General features: G+C 46.6%; 1 protein-coding gene across 1 annotated transcript in view; it reads right to left on the bottom strand.

Moving 5' to 3' along the window:
* The window catches only part of GPC1 (glypican 1), a gene marked incomplete at its 5' end in the record, with an annotated part of 79,442 nt that overhangs the window by 18,756 nt on the left and 43,839 nt on the right, over positions 1 to 16,847 (bottom strand). The window contains 1 exon segment of the mRNA NM_001303227.1: positions 987 to 1,378. Within this exon segment, the coding sequence (NP_001290156.1) occupies positions 987 to 1,378 (392 nt within the window).

Genomic DNA, 16,847 nt, shown 5'->3' with positions numbered 1-16,847 from the left:
GATGTTAATGAGATGTACAAAGGCTTTTGGGTAGTGGAACATTTTTATGGCCCCACATCGATAAATTAAGGCATTTGTCACTGTTACCACATTAATGTTTCTTCCTGAGATCAAAGTCTGAATTTGCTGTCTCAAATAGTACCATCCTCTGCTACACATTATTTTCCAAGGAAATTAACTGTGATTCCATATTTTACATTCAGTTTAATCACACCCTGATTCTCATGCCTGATGATTGCCATCTCCACATGCAGTGTGCAAGCCATATTTTAGCAGGGATTTTCTCTTTGCTACCTGTGTGAAATGCCTGATTATCTTGTTTCACCACCTCCTTGCTTTGAAAGGCTGCTTCTTCAGTAAAGAATATAGACAGTTTCCTCCTGAAATCCTGGATTCAGCCACATTAATTTAGGTTTATATAGCACCTTTCATCCCTGAAGATTCCAACACACTCTTCAAACTCACCTCCCTGTACACAGAAGTGGTACAAATACACACAGCTACAGAAACAGACACAGGAATCCTTTCAGCAACCACCAAAATGCATCTCCCTGCACTCTTGGCCAGCCAGTCCTGCCCACCCTACATCCTATCTCCATCAAGTAGGAAACCAAGCAGTGTGTCTTAGAGGCATGTCATTTCCTTGCCAGAGAAATGTGAGGAATCCGGGCAAGCAACAAAACAGCTTTGCAGCCTGCGTAACGGACATCTCCTTGGCACTCTGCCACACAGGTTGAAATGAGGTAAGGTCTGGTCTGTGGTGAATAATGCTTTGCTTCTCTGGCAGGCACTCCCAAAGCTTGCAGAAGTCCATGCCTGTTGCTTCTACTGATGGGTTACCTTCAAGCAGTTTGCTTTACAAAACCAAAAATGCCTGCCTGCTTTGTCATGAAAACTCAAGGGCAAATAAATCTTCTTCCTGAACAAAAGTAGTTGACTGGCTCTGGCCAACTGGGGGCTGAGAGGAAGGGTGAACTCCCACATACCTGAGAAACCTTTTTGACCACGTCACTGCCCACGAGGAAGCCCTGTGCATAGGAGCGTGCCACGATGAAGGCTCGTGTTGCCTTCACCTTCAGGTCCCTGGGAACTTCCCCGAAGGGCTTGTGCTGCTCTGCGTGTTTCACCATGCAGTCCAGGTACTCATCAGTGATGTGGTACTGGGCATTCATCAGCTTGAAAAGTCGCTCCAGCAAGCGTGTCCAGAATTCATTCAGGGCCTCTTCCAAGTTGATGTTGGAGCCCCTGTAGTAGCGGCGTAGCTCACTGTACAAGTCCTTGAAGACTTTTGTGTTCTGAGTGTATAGTTCTCCATACAGGCTTGGAAAAGTATCGTAAAGGGCTTTTTCTGACTTGTTCAACAAATCCTGGAAATAATCTGAAGAGAGAAGAAAAAAAGAGGTCAGTTGGATAAGAAGAAACGTAGTGGGCTGTGCCTTCTGGCAGCACAACTGCCCTGACATGAGCAGGCCCTAACAGCTTTTCCTCTATCTAGCCTTACCCAGCCGCTCAGCCTCTAGCTTCAGATGAGAAGAGTAAAGGGGGAACCCCAATGCAGCCCCAGAGCATCACGGCCTGATCCCATCTGTCTCCCCAGAGGCCATGACTGAGGATATTCTCTGAGCATGCTCACCAAGGACTCCTGCCCTGCTGTAGCAGCAAAAGGCCCCGCTGCTTCCCCAGTCAGTCGGCAGCCAGGCACCACACCAGCCAAAGCTCATGGCCAGGGGCATTGTGTAGGCATGCCTAGTGCAGCCTGCAGAAATCTTACAGCAGCTGTGCATTGTCATCATGTGTGCCATTCTGCAGCCTGATTTCTGCTGGCTAACCTTGGCAAGCCTCATCTGTAAACTGCCATGAGAATCATTCTGACATGGACTTGTCAGCATGGCAGGTGCTAAACGCTTTTCTTCTGCACCCCAGGGCACAGAGAGCTCACACGCACAAGGTAGCAAAGAATAGCCGGGGGCAGAACTCCGGCATATAGCAGGTGAGCAAACAACTCCTGAGCTTGAATCTCTGCCCCTTAGAGAGGTGCAAGACAATTATTTGATTCAGCATAAAATCCACAGAAGAATCGTGCTCATGTTCACCAGGAGCAGCCATGCAGGAGCCACACTGAGAAGCACCCAACTGCACAGACTCCCACAGCCTTGCAGAAGGCTTCAGCAACCTACTCATCACACCAGCAATTTTCAGGCAAGCGCACAAAACTCCAACTATTCAGTGAAGACAAGAACTTAGTGTTACTCATCTGAGGAATTGCTTATATAGCTGAGGAGAAAAAGGAATATGCTATACTGTTACTTCCACATTTTCCTTTCAAAATGCACAGCTGGAACTGCTCCCCTGCCCTGTACTATGCCAGAGCTGCCAGCTAGCGCTGCAGGAGTGCTCAGCCTGAGGCAGGAATTGGATGCAGCCAGGTGCTTTCGGAGAGAGGCTTGTGCTGCTGTGTTGGAGGTTCTCATCACATTTGCTAATTTGCACCACGTTTTTATTTAGGTACAAGCAGAGAGGTGGTTCCACGGCCCAGGCTCACTGGACACAGCCGTGACAGAAGTGTGACTGCAGAGCAGGGAGATGACACAGCACCTGTGCGTGCTCCCATTCCCATCCTCCTGGCTCCTTCAGGCTGCACCACAGGGAACTCACAGCAGCACAGACCCGATTTAATTTATTGATTGACATCAGCAACTTGAGCCATCATTCAAGTCAGTGAGAGGAGAAAAATGATTTGAATGATATCTTTCATTTCAATTACGCTCATACCTTTTAAGGCTTTTTGAAGCAAGCCTTATACTATTTTTTAAATCTAAGCTTTTTTTTGGTGATGTACGATAAGCTCTAGTTGAAGGGAAACCATTATTCAGTTAAAATGCACTAGCAGTCAAACAGCGTGTGTTTAAGGTATATAAATGAAGTTCACTGTGCCAAAGCATAGAAGAAAAGAAAGGCTTCTGAAAAATGCATAGTGCAGATACAAAGTTTTTAAACAAAGTATTTTTTGAGGGAACACCAACTATAAACAGCTCTGAAATTGTATAGCTAGTAAAAGCTCATTTCTACCAGCCTGATTTCTGGGGCAGTCTTTCCTATAGTACGATTTTCAACTCAGTTTTTCAGATTTGAATGAAGCCAGAACTCAACGAGAGGACAGAACAAACGAGAACACCTGCAGCTGCCCATGGCTGCTAACGCAGGAACTCCTGCTATGTGAGCAAACTGCTTCCAAGGATGAGCAGCCTGACTCCTCCAGCCACATCACCTACTGCTTAATAACATCTTCCTTTAAGTACTTTTGATGGTTTGTAAGCAAAATAAGCCTTAGCACAAAGAAAACAAAAATGTGTTGATCTGAATTAAAACACTGAATAAAAACTGGTTTTCAGATTTAGTTCTCAAAGCAATCCACTCTCACTGGATCCGACCCAGGTGGCAGTTCATGGCTGTGCTGGGATCCCCCCCTTCCCCAGAGGACTGATTTGTATTTGTTTGCTCATCTTCCTGTTTAAAGCTGATGGCTTGGCACTCACCATCCGGAGGAAGAAAATACCAGCAAACTCAATAGCCTCATTTGTCTGTTTAAGGCAAAATGACTTTTTCTGTTACATGGAAACAGCAGAAACAAAAAATTAGAAATTGCTCTCAAACAATCCAGCCTAATTAAGAGTTGATGAACTATTACTTCTCACCTAAGTGAGAGAACGCCAATTACTATCAATTCATTTGAGGCTGGTTCTCAGAAAGTTCTTCTAGATTTCACACAGTGAGAAAAAAAATATATCTACATCATCTAGGGAAAATTAATTGGCAATTAAACCTAAATGTGCTTGTGATGCACAGCTGATCTGGCAGGGAATTGAGATGCACTCCTGGCAGCACTGGCAGGCCCTCGGAAGAGGGCTGTGCCAAGAGGGCTGCACGGAGCTCCACAGCTCAGCAGAAGCTCAGCCTGCACTGCTGAGGGCCCCGCAGCCACCTGCAACCTGCACAGCATCACCTCCTTGGTGCCCCTGCTCTGTCATTAGCTGCGTGGCACGGATGAAGGCTGTGCACGGCATCGAGGCTAAGCAAGCTGCTGGAGCACACCTCAGGACAGCATGCTTACTGATGTTGGGTAGGAGAGATGGCTCAGCCCAGGTGACAGCCCACTGCCTGCACCCTGAGGTGGGAAGCAGTTGTAATGAGCGCTCGCAGTACTTGTACAAAAGACAGCCCTATGGGCCCTTCTGGGCTCCCTCACTCTCACTGGATTCACCACTTCTGGGTCTGCCCAGGCTCCTAAGGGACAACACGGCAAGCAGGCCACGGGCACACAGACATTACCCAGGGCTCCATCCAAGGGCATATCCTCACCACATCCCTGCCATACCCCACCATCCCATGGCCCTGAGCTCTGCCACCACCTCCACGTCCTCCCGGCCAGCAGCAGTGCTCTCACACTGCCCCTGCAGGCCCTGCAGCTCGCACCTTCCCTGCATCACCACTGCTCCCACTGGGAACGGCCCACAGCCAGGGGGTGACTGCACAGCCAGCTGCTCTGGAAGTGATGCGCCCACTTCTGCTCTGCAACGCAAGGAAGTGGGGATAGATTGTCTAGACCCATGCTGGAAAAAAGCCGGCTTTCCTAGCTTCTGCCAGACTTACAAATTTTGCAACAGAGGCATAGAAAGCAGAGATCCCTTCCTTACAGGCACCCACCAAATCCTGGCTGGACTCCTGCTCCTCCAGGAGCACACATTGCCAGAAGTCAGGCGGGTCCTTCCTCACTGCTGCTGCGAGGTTTGGAGCTCTGCACTTCCCAGCAGCCGCTTTTGGAAAGGCGGCCATTGGACCACACCAGCCACAACTCTCCCCGGGCAAAGAAAGGCACAGCTCCTTGGTCAAGGCTGTTCTGATGTGAAACACCCCCTTTCACACACCAGTTGCAAAACTAACCAAAATAAAAACCACAGCACAGCGCTCTGTTGTTACTGTTATTATTATTATTACTTCTTTTTTACTTCCAGGTTCAGAAAGAGGACAACCAGTTGTACTCAAATGAAGTTTGCCTTTTGGCAGCGGCTAGGTCTGAAAAACTCTCTGAAATTCAAAGATGCCAGAAAGCTCTGAGCAGAGAAACAGAAGGGCTTTACAAGGGATGCAACTCTGCAGCTCTGGCCACTGTTTCTCCTTCTGTGGTAGTGACAAAAAGTTGAGGATTAAGTTTTCAACCAGAATCTATTACGTTCACATTTGGGAGCAATCAGAAATCCCCACCCTTTCCACTTCACAGCTTTCCAGTGTTTACAGCCCATATTTTCACAGTTTCCACATTTTCACAACTCTGGATTCAAACTGGGAAGCTGTGAAGGGTGAAGCAGGGCCTGGCCGTTCCCTTTGTGGAGATGGCAAATTCTTAGCTCCCCTCTCCACCACAAAATGCTTTTTCCAAGCTCTTTGATACCATTTGATCACTCCACAGCTGGAGCACACTGGAGTTTCTTCAACTAACACGATGATGGAGTGGGAATGAACGCAGGGGGAAACGAAGAGGCCATGAAGGGCATCCAAATGCTCTTTGGGCATGCATCACATTTGGCTTTCTTCAAAACTCACTACATTTTAGAGGTCAGACTAGGAAAAATAAGAAAATTGGAGAAAGGTGACTGAATTAATTTCAATCTGAATATTATTAAAGCCTTAAGCAGAAAACCAAAGAGCAAAAGCTCATCTGCACAAGTGGAAAGAGTACATCCAGATTAGAAGAGACAAGGGAGGAAAACACATTGCTCAGATGATGACATTATGCCAGGTTTTAAGGAGAAGCCCTTCCTGAGGGCAGTGGATGACTGGATTTGGTCAAGACCACGTGACCACCCCCAGGTACCGCCACTCAGTCCTGCGGGGTTGGGGAATCCCACTGCCAGCAACTCCTCCACTGCTTCGCCTCCCCTGGCAGCCCCACGCTCTCCAGTTTCCTCCTTTCTCAAGACAAGAGCAAACTGCTCCAGGACTGCAAGATTCAATTTTGCTTATGTTTCTGAAAAGCATTGAGTAGTTCCTGCAAGAGCTTCCAGCAACATACCCTGAAAACACGTGGTGCAGCAGAGCTGTATGGCAGCAGAAATGCTAGCTCCGTGCAAATACTATGGAAGCTCTGGCACAGCAAAGCAAGCTCTCCTTCTAACCTGACAGTTTTGCATAGCAAGTTAGGCTTGCAGTCAGAAGAGGAAGAGGCATCAAATATCATACTGTGATTTCTCATGTTTGAGCAAATATGCGAGTCTGTGAAGGCCTTCACAGGGGCCAAGGAAGGGTGGCTGAAGGAAATATGCACACCATTAACACTGCTATCATGTTTCAAAAAGAAAAGAAATAAGCTGACTCTGAGACGTCCTCCACATCAGCAGAAGCAGGGGAAGAAAAAGCCTGGAGACTCTTACTAGAGCAGACCTCCTGCTCTGAGCTAGCCGTGCCATTTTCTTGGGCCGAGTTCCCATTTAATATACTGCTGCACATCCCAATGCCAATTTACTCTTCCAGTTAGTTTTAATGCTGTCCTTGAAATCAAACTAATATTAGAAGAGAATAATTTAGCAACAGATTTAAGCCATTAAAATCCAAATCTAATGCATTCATATCTGCTCTATTCACTTCAGTAGGATGGTAATCTTTTATTCATAACATTGTTATTACTCATTATTAATTGAAGTACTACCCAGGCGGCTGATATGGTACATCAGCGCTGACATGCTCTGCCTTGTACCTTAGCTGAGTGCTGTCAAAGAGGGAACAATGGGCAGGCCAAGGAGCTTAGGTTCTGTGCGTGGAAAGCTGTACCAACACCAGTGACATTTTCCTTGGGGTCACCTCTTCCTCACCATCTCACACTCCTGTGAAGCAGCTGCTCTCGTGCTGCCACTTTCCCAGTCCCCAGCCACTCTGGGAAATGCAGTCCCTCCCTGCTTCACTCCTCCCTACAATGGCTGAGACACAAAAGGGATAATAGCAAATGAAGACTGCAAAAAGCCCAAACAAATGGAGGTAAAATTGGCTTCTATCTACAAACCAGAGGATTAACAGAATGAACAAGTGTTTCAGGATGCACAAATTTTGATACTTGTAGGTAAAACAAATGCTAACTTTCAGGATTCTCTCCAAAGAGCCTCTTCGCATTTAATGGGAAGACACCTGGGGGAGGTAGGACAGAGCAGGAACACAGGACTGCAGAGATGCCGTGGGTCAGTGGGCAGTCATCCTGCTTAGTCCAAATCCAGTCTTTCCACAGCAGCCCTGCTGCTTCGCCACACAGCTTCTGTCCCCTCTCCACATTCTGCACGCCCTCTGTGTCACCTCTGCTGAGTGGCATTAACTTTCCCCAGCTGCGGGTTATCAGAACTATGAAGAACACCATCTCCTTTTCTCCACCAGAAACAGCACTGTGAATACTGCAGGCAAGGTGTGTAGCTTTTTTAGGAGCGCAGCACATTAGCATTCCACAGCCTTCCTGCCACTGACCGGTATGTACCCAACCCACTCCTTTGCTCTTTCCAACCAATTAGTCCCCAGCTTCACGCTTGCACAGGAATAATGAATATCATCTGATTTCTACTATTTTAGCCTATGCACTGCCTTTTTTCCAGCAATGACATTGTCAGAACTGTGTCATGAAGGAATTCCATGAGCACATTTCTCTTAATTCGTTCCAGTTTTTACTGGAGCTTTGAGAACCATGACTAGGATCTCACTCCAGCACAAGAGCGCTTCTTTCAACACATCTTGCTGTCTCTCCTTTAGCTAGGTCTTCACTTATTAGTTCCTCTACTAATTTCCATCTTCTGCAGCTTAATGAACTACTCAGGCACAGATGTAAATGCCTTTGAAGCCTCCTAAGATGAGAGTAATTGATGGAACAGACATCATATGGTAAAAAGCATTATACAGGATAGATTCCTGGCTTTAGGTAAGGACTAAAGATGGCCTCGCTTAAACTGGTCTTAGACTGGCATACACAGCAGACAGCTGGTTTCTTCTGTTAGGGAATAAATGAGTTTTTTTGAAAAACAAACTTAAAAAAAAAAAAACAACTGTGGCATGAAAATCCATTTTCAAACATGGCTCTCCTAGTGACAGCACAGGGAATAAGCACCTCCAATTACATCAAAGAGAAAGTGCTGTCTTTCTGCCAGCACCTGGATAACACTTCCACACTTCATAGCGTATGCCTCATGCTGCTTGGTGCAGTCAGAGAGAGGTAATTATCTGCACCAGTTTTTAATTCCACATTCTCCCCATCCCCTGTTGTTGCAACTTGCTGAGATAGTGTGTGTGCACCCATGGCTGGGCAGACGTGGGTCCCAGCACTGAAGAAAGGAGCCCACTGGCTAGGAGGCTCCTGGAGGAAGAGGTGGTGGTCATTGCAGAACAGCAGCAGGCAGGGGCTCTGCTCATTCCCCAGTGCCTGGGGACCAAGGAAAGCAACCGCAGTGACAGCAACATGCTGCCACCAGCACAGCCTGCCCAGCCCCACTTCCTCCAAAGCCTGCCAAGGAAGGAAATCACTTCATGGACATTGCTGATCCTGCAATCCAGCAATCACCTTCCTGATGTCCCTCAGAAACACCTTTGTGCAAATCTTAAGGCTTCCCCAGACTCAAGTTCATGTGACTGCCCTACAAAGATAAGAATCACTTGAGGTGAAGACTAATGAGCCCATATGAGCAGGGCATGAAAGCAAAGCAGAATGGACAGGACGAGCATCCCCACAGGGTAGATTCCCTTCTGCCTGGAGGGGCAATAGCCCAGAGGGAGCAGCAGTGCAGGATGCACACACCTGCTCAGACAGCGATCCCCAGTTCCACATAGCACACTCACACCCCATGGGATAGGAAATGCTGTGAAACATAATGCAGCTGACACCCACAGCATCTGCCAGGAATGCTCCTCCATTGTGTGGGCCTGAAATCTCCATTTTAGGAAATGTGCTGTGATGCGGGAGGCAGGGGCTGCAGCGTGCACACACAGCTGGAAATGCTCAGGTTGCACCAGCTGTGGTGTGTGCGCGAGGTGGTAGCATGAACCACCCGTGTCCTGGATTTCTCCCATATTTCCACATTGATTGCCACCCTGTGCATCTCTCTAACACTCTTTTGTGTGAAGCCTCCAATCCAGTGCAGCGCAGTGTGCCACAGAAGCTTGTGCCCTCTCTGGGTATGCTGAATATTTGTGGAAAGCACCAAACACGATGAGGGGGCCTGCCCCTCAGAACCTTCTCACAGGCCATGTCCTTGGATATCTAACATCTTGAGTATCTGACATATGGGTTTTCCCAGAACAAGGAGGACAGAAATTGTCACCTGTGGGGATTATATTCTGGGTGGACAAAGGTGCCACATTATTCTTGCAGGAGTTCATCTAAATCTATGTAAAGCACGTTATCTTTACATTTCCCCCTTCCAGCGCCGTCAGAAAGGAACCCCCTCGGCTCTTTGGAAAAACAATTTCCTTATGACATTCCTACCCATGGATCTTGTACGAAAAGAAGAAATTGGTAAAGATGAGAAAAGACAGCTACTGCTTGCAGCCAAACAAAAATATGCAAATATCTATGTGTATCTGACATCTAAAGTACAAAAGTCGTGTACGTACACAAAAACATGCATGGCCATTATGTGAATATCACTTGGTATTTTGCTATAGCTGAAATAAAAGCCCTATGAAGAGGTCCAGGTCACACCTTGAAGGACTCAAAACACCAAGCCAGAAGCTCGGGCACCAGAGGTGTCGAGACATCAGTGCTACTTCCATGGCACAGCATGGAGATTCACAGAAGCTAGACACCCTGTCCAGAATATAGACCCTTTCCAACTACATCTCAATATATTTTCTAATACAGGCATAAATGGGTATAATACATACCTCTCTTTGTTTGTGGATACACGTTACATTACTATTGCTTTGGTTTATTGCTTGTGTATAAATCTTTAAAGTGAAACCCCACCAAGACTGTGACCAGCATGGAAAGCCTGCCACAAAATCTATTTGCTTTGGAAAATCATACAGTGGAGGAAGCTGCCATTCAATCCTAGCTCCAGCCTGAGAAACCATCAGCTACAATGAACACAGCACAATCCTTATTTAGAGGCCACAGCAAAGCAAAGCAGGAAGCAACCCCCGCTCAGTGTGTGCCTCCTCCCAGGCAGTGTGCTCCCCTGACCAGGGAGGGCTGGCAGCCTCCTCCACACCATCTGCAGGCACTGACACCTCAACGGGACCTCATCTGGAGGAAACAGAACTTTAAGAGTTGGGAAAGAGCCTGGGAGAAATTCAGAAATGTCTCAGGTCTCCCAGACTCAGTAATTCCATTCTATGATAATATATATATTACATGTTTTTATAATTTATATTAATTGTACAACCAATGAATATACAGATGATATAGTATATCCAGGAGTTTGGCTAATGCAATTATACTAGAGTAGGAAAAAAGTATACTCATCCTATCCTGGGCTCACATGATAGACTCCAGTGGAGCAGATCTCCAGAAGAGATCCTTCCCCTCTGGCAGTCAGCTCTTACATGGCTCTAGGAGAGGTGGAGCCAGGCTCCATCCCTTCCTGCAGCACAGCTGAATTGCCTTCACCTGTGCTCCCGTGGCTGACTCATTGCTCACCTCAGGTGATCAATCAGAGGTTCAGGCTGTGATTCAGCAGTTCCCATACATTAATCAAATTAAAATTGCCCTAGAGTTTGAAATTATCACAGAACCTTGGAAGCTGACCTGCCTGGACGCATTGTGCCCATCAGAACTATCAGCTGGATACAACAGTGACTAAAAACATCTGCATCCACCCTGGGCTGTCATCGTGTTCACACAACAGAGATCAAAAACGCCTGCTAAAGAAAATATTAGTTGAGAATGCTAACCACAGTCTGACTGCAGTTATGCTTAACAAAAAGAAAAAACAAAGAGGAAACGACATGTGCTCCTTCTTTTAAAAAATTCATTTAGGACAACCAAAGAAAAGCACTGGCTGCCCCCAGACACTGGCAATATCCTCCTGCTGGCATTAGGGTTTCTGCTGCTTTTGAAACATCTCTGGCTCATGCCCAAATCTGAGGGATGAGAGAAGCTGAGCTTTTTTGAAAGCACGTGCTTGTTCCACTTTACCCAACTTACAACTCCTTTTTTATCCCCCAATTTTTTTTTTCCCCCGGTCAGGTTTTATCTCAAGTACAATGCACCAATGAACTGTACATGAGCAATCAGTTCTGACCTCTTTTAAATGTTATCTCACAAACTTAGGATGAAATCTTCTTTAAACCACTAGATAAACTAATGCATTTAGCATTCAAGTTCAATAAAGAAAGAGAGGGAGGTGGATGATGACGAGCAATAGTCATTCATTCTTTCCTCTTAACACAGGACCTTGGGGACAACCAGAGAAATCTCGGATCCGACAGAAGATTTAAAACAGACAAAAGGAAATCCTATGTCAAACGGATGGATTACGGACCCTGTTCTCGCAAGAAAATGTCCTGGATACTGGAGGCTAAAATGAATTCAAAAGATGATCAAATCAGAGCAAGGGAAGCCCACGGCTGAAACATGAATGAAGAATGCATGCAAGGTGGCAGAGGGCTGCAGAATCTTTGTGGGGCAGGAGGCACATTAGACACGTCTGGTCCTTGCTCCCTACCCAGGGCATACCTCAGCAATCGCCTGGTTACCCAGCAGCTACCCTACCTACCTTGGGACGCTGTCAGCATTGAGACAAAGAAACCACGTGAGTTTGATTCCCTTAGGACGCTCCATCTGTTCACTTCATTGGCCCGCTCAGCTCTTCAGCTGCTTTTAACAGGAGTACTACGTAGCAGCTGTACACTTTGGTATGTTCAGGTGGTCCAGTGATATACATTCTCCAACAAATTTGAGTAATTTGTGTCTGGATCAGGCAATTCTGGGTCATGTTCTGTGAGTTTTCCAAAGGGCCACTTAATATGTTTCTGCACAGTTTGGACCTGGACAAAGTGAAGCAAAGACCATTCCTGATTTGGAGGAAGCTGAAAATTCCCTTCCAGGACTGAAGCACGGATGTGGATGCTGCTGGCTGCAGGGGCCCCGCAGGGCTGGGTCACACTCTCACCATCCCTTCATCCTAAATCCCTGCTTGCACCATCTAACAGCTGCACACTGCCGTCAGCCTACATGGCAGGCTTCCTATCTCAGCTGCATGCTTGGTTGCTTGCTGTTTTCATAGCTCCATCATATTTAAAGATGGAAAAGCATCTCAACTCTGCTAACGAGTTAAAGATTATTTAGAGCTTTATTTAGAGCTTTCATGCAGAAAATAATAAGGACCATGAGGAATGGGTAGCATGTGTGTTCTACTACCAGTTAGTTAAAGAGAAAAAAAAGCAAACCTTCAGCCTTTGAAGCCCTCGATGGTGCTGTCTTGATCTTGAGGTGTTATTTTCTCTTCCTTAATGAACAAAAGGATTGCTCTGCACATTCCCTATCTCCCCAGGCCCTCCTCTAGCACTCAAGCAGCTTTGCCAGCAGTAGACATCCCTTTCCACTGACTCTGGGGGAAGTTCAGGCAGTTGCTTAGATAAGACACCTAGAGACCTCAGCCAAGGTGCAGTGTAACTCACCCTCAGTGCTCAGACTCCTAGCCAATCAATTAAATTAATGTGCTGTACTCCTGGGGACTAGCTTGCTGCCCTTCATTATAGCTGTCTCAAGAAGGAAAACCTTGGCATTTGCAAGCCTATTCCTGCTTCACTTTCTTCAATCAGCATCTTACAGTGGGAGAACACTGCTTCTTTGTGGTGCTGACAAAATGGGTTAGGCCATTTAAGATCTTTGCAGCTGTTTGTTTTCTAACACAGGCTTTGCTTCCTATTTGTGAGGTTTCTTTGTGCAATCCTACGTAGCTGACAGCATGCAATGTGTCTTCAGCATCTCTCAAACAAGGTGAAGTGTCACAGAAGCCTGCACATGGAAGTCACTGCACATGAGCAGAGCAGGTAGAAGCAGGATGGGTCTATCCTCTTGGATGGAGCTGGGACTCACTGGCAGAATGTAACCAATGGATAGGAGTGAGCGGGTGATAATGCAGCCCCCACCAGGTTTCTGACCGAGCAGCCGGGAGGAGGAGGACCATAGCACAGGTATGGGAGCAGCCAGCACACGTCCTCAGGGCAGGGACACTTCCCTGGGTCCTGCACCTTCTCATACATACAAGTCAATGGTGCATGAAACACAAACCCCTTGAAATAAAGGCCTCATTAATTCTAATGCTCATAGAACTACTTGCACAATACGTTAAAAAATAACAGAAAAACTAGTCATAAAATATTGACAGAATGGACCCACGTGTCCAGAAGCTAAAATGAACCAGAACAAGAAAGAGAAGCTTATTTATTAGGGATCTACAGAGTAAACGGCCCTGGGAAATCCTGTACCGATTCATCCTCAATAAATGAGAGCAAAAGTTCCTTAAATAACTGCCTTACAGTCAAATAACTGGCAGGAATATTAAACAAAAGCATATTTGTGATGATGATTATTTTTTAATTATGCAGTACAACTTCCAGTATAATAACGAACCCACATGGCTGGGCAGGAGCTGTTAGAGTCTTAGTGACGTACTTTTAATTCAGCAAACTGCATAGGAAAGCACCCTGAATAAAACTCAGCTGTGCGCTCCTGTATGCACACTGAGGTGGCACGAGGAGCAGCTGTGGTGCAGCAGGGTCCTGTCAGACCTCTGGCACAACTCGGCTCCAGCCGGTGGGTGCTGAGCACCCCCCTGCCCCAGCAGCCCCACATGAATGCTGTACATGAGCCCCACATCCAGTGCTGTACAGGGCTAACCTGTGGGCAGATGCTTGGCTGGACAGTGGGTGAGGCAGGGGAGGCTGCCAGCAGAAGGCAACTAACTTTCAGCTACGCTTCTGGAAGCTTTAACCAAGTCCAATTAATATTTTTAGTCCGTGGCATATCTATCACTTGGTTTGATCTAACCTCAGCACTCCTTTTTCTAATCCTTTTCGCATAGGCTGTTTAAAAGCTTTACTCAAGCTGATGCTTAGAGCGTGCTGAAGTATTGTTATTACTAGCAAAGCTATTTGGTGCTCATTAGCAGGATGACAATTAGCTTGAAAACTTTCCCTCCCCAGCCTATCACAATTTTATTTTCCTGCTGTGGCTTTGAATGGATCTGAAGAGCTTTTGCTGTCCAGCAAATACCCCAGAATAGGACCCCCTGAACCAACGCCAGATTTATTTTTGCCTGTTTGTGTGTGCTATGTGAGGTTTGAATGGGTTTCTAAAATACCGTCACGGTAGTAGACATTGGGAGTAATGATACCAATTTTGGTCTTCTACCAGCTGTCTTCTCAAATATAATCAAGCTACTGTATTCTTTTTCACCCCCACAGTGAGCACAATTGGCTTGTACTTGAACATTTCTGTCTTTGAGAACATGTTTACCACTGCATCCGTGAAGGACGTTGGATCTCGTACACTTGGATCTCCTCTGCTCTGTTCTTGTTGAGAAGAAAAGCCCATTATGTTCATGTGATGCTATAAAAATCCATAATCATAAAGCTAAAAATAAAATCCCCCATCAGCTGAATACACTGAATAGCTTTCTAAAGTGGTGGTGTTTGGTTCCGCCCTGCGCTTTTATGTTTGACTTCAATTAAACCCGTTTTCCTTAGCAATTCAGAGGTCTTTAAATAACCATATGTCACTGGATGTAAAATCGCAGTGTATTTAGTGCATAAACAGGAGCACACCACCCTACAAGCCTTTCCCCAGCTCAGACCTGCCCTGCACCTCGCAGCCCAACGTCTGCAGCCCTGCAGTGGGTACTGGCCTTGCTGGGGCTTGTCCTGGGGCCCATCTGGGTGAGGGATTGCTGCTGCCCCGCACTGCTTTCTGCCTATTTAGCCTACAAAACCCATGATACTGAGGAAGCGTTTGGCAGATAAAAGGAATGGACAAAGAGCACACAGTAGAATTCTTTGTCCAGAGAATTTATTGCAAGCTCGAGCCATCAGCTGCTGCAGCGAGGTTGGTCCTCCAGTAACGTCACACTATATAAAAATCGAATCGGTGATAATTTAGGTGGGGGTTTCAAGCACTGCTGATCTCGCCCATAAACAAAGCAAAGCCAGTAATTGCTCTTACTTAGAGTTATGTGTGGTTTTAACACTGGTGTGTCCCAGAGGAAGGAGAGGAGGATTGGAGAGAGTTGGTTTTGACAGACATGAAATTTCACAAATCGCAGCAAAATCAGATGACACTGAATTTCTACAGACAGAAGCAAATGAAAACTCTGTAACACTGTTCGCTTCAACTTAATGCAATCAGCTTTTAGGATTTGGTAAGAAGAACATCAATTCATGGTAATAGTGAATTCTCCAATTACTCTGTTGTTTGTTAGTTTAGTTTTGTTTGTTTTAATAACAAAAAGCTATGGATTAAATCAATGCATAGACAACCATGGCTTTCAAAACCAGCATTCGCACTCTCCTTAAAGGTTTTCTTTTCAGTCAGCTGTTAACTGTTGGAGCTCAGCAGCACAGAACCAAATTCCACGCCCAAGCAGCAGACTGTGCAGCCCTGGGCCACATCTGCATGTGTGGATGATGCCATGACCACCCAACGGGCACAAGCTCTGTGTGCAGCCCCTGGCAGACACTGTGCTTAGGACAAAACAATGGCTACGAGAACAAATGTGCAGTCCTGCAGCTCGCAATGGCAGTGCAGAACTCACAGTATGTTGCAAAATACAGCATGAAGGCTTGTGACCTCTGAAAGCACGGGAGTCATCTGCAGAGGACTGTTTTATTTAAAGACCTTAAATCTTTTTAAAACATGAAACTTCTCTTCATGTACTGCCATAGTTCTACTCCTTCTTTGCTGTTCCATTGTATCAAAAGGCTGAGTTGGGTGCTGTTTGTGCCCACGACAATTTCAGGGCTATCATGCAGATGATCTACTTGTACATTTTGGATGCTGCTGACAGCTGGAGAAGGAAGCCCAGGGCTGCAGAGTGCGCTGAGCCCTCACACTGAACACAAAGGGAGGGACAAGGCAGCAGTGTGACTGTGTGCATCCTGGGGCACACAGCGGGGACGCTGCAGGTGGGAGCTCAGCTCCACTCCACTGCTTTAGGTAGCCATTATCCTCCCTTGGTACATGGATAGCTCTTCTTACATTAACGGAAATTATAATTTGTTTCTCAAATACATATTTTCAGGAATGGCACCTGTGACTGTGCTCACCTGAGGCATGCTGGCTGTGCACGGGAGGCAGTGGGAAAGGTCACCTCAGTCGCACCAGCTGGGAGATCTGCGCTTCATAGGATTGGGCCTTGACTTGTAGCTTGCTTTTGTTCTGCCACTGCCTGCCGGTGAGAAACACTCACTGCACTCCTCTCCTGCTGCCCTGGACTGTCCCTGTGCCATGTCCCACCCTGGCAGGGTACTGCTCCGGGGCTGGGCCACCCCACCACGTGGGTCGGGACCCTCTGCACCGCGCAGCCGTGCTCTGGGGCTCACCCTGCAGAGCTCCGTGGCAGTGCCACACCTCTGTGCATCCGCACAGGCATTAACGAACCATGTCTGCAGCAGTTAATTGCTGCGTGGCTTTGACCAACACGAATGAAAGGTTTTCCGCTGAAAGTACAGAAGAGATCTCGAGTCACTGAAAGGGCACACTGCTGCTTTCATACAGCAAATAACAACATGTTTCCAGGAATATACACTATATGCGTAACATCAGCAGATTTTACAAACTATTCTTCCCTCCTTCTTCAATATTCTCCCCACTCGTGATCTATAATTTC

The sequence above is a fragment of the Meleagris gallopavo genome, chromosome 11, assembly GCF_000146605.3.
Source record: "Meleagris gallopavo isolate NT-WF06-2002-E0010 breed Aviagen turkey brand Nicholas breeding stock chromosome 11, Turkey_5.1, whole genome shotgun sequence".
NCBI lineage: Eukaryota > Metazoa > Chordata > Aves > Galliformes > Phasianidae > Meleagris > Meleagris gallopavo.
The sequence above is the reverse complement of the archived record's forward strand: the minus strand, read 5'-3'. Positions and strand labels throughout refer to the sequence as shown.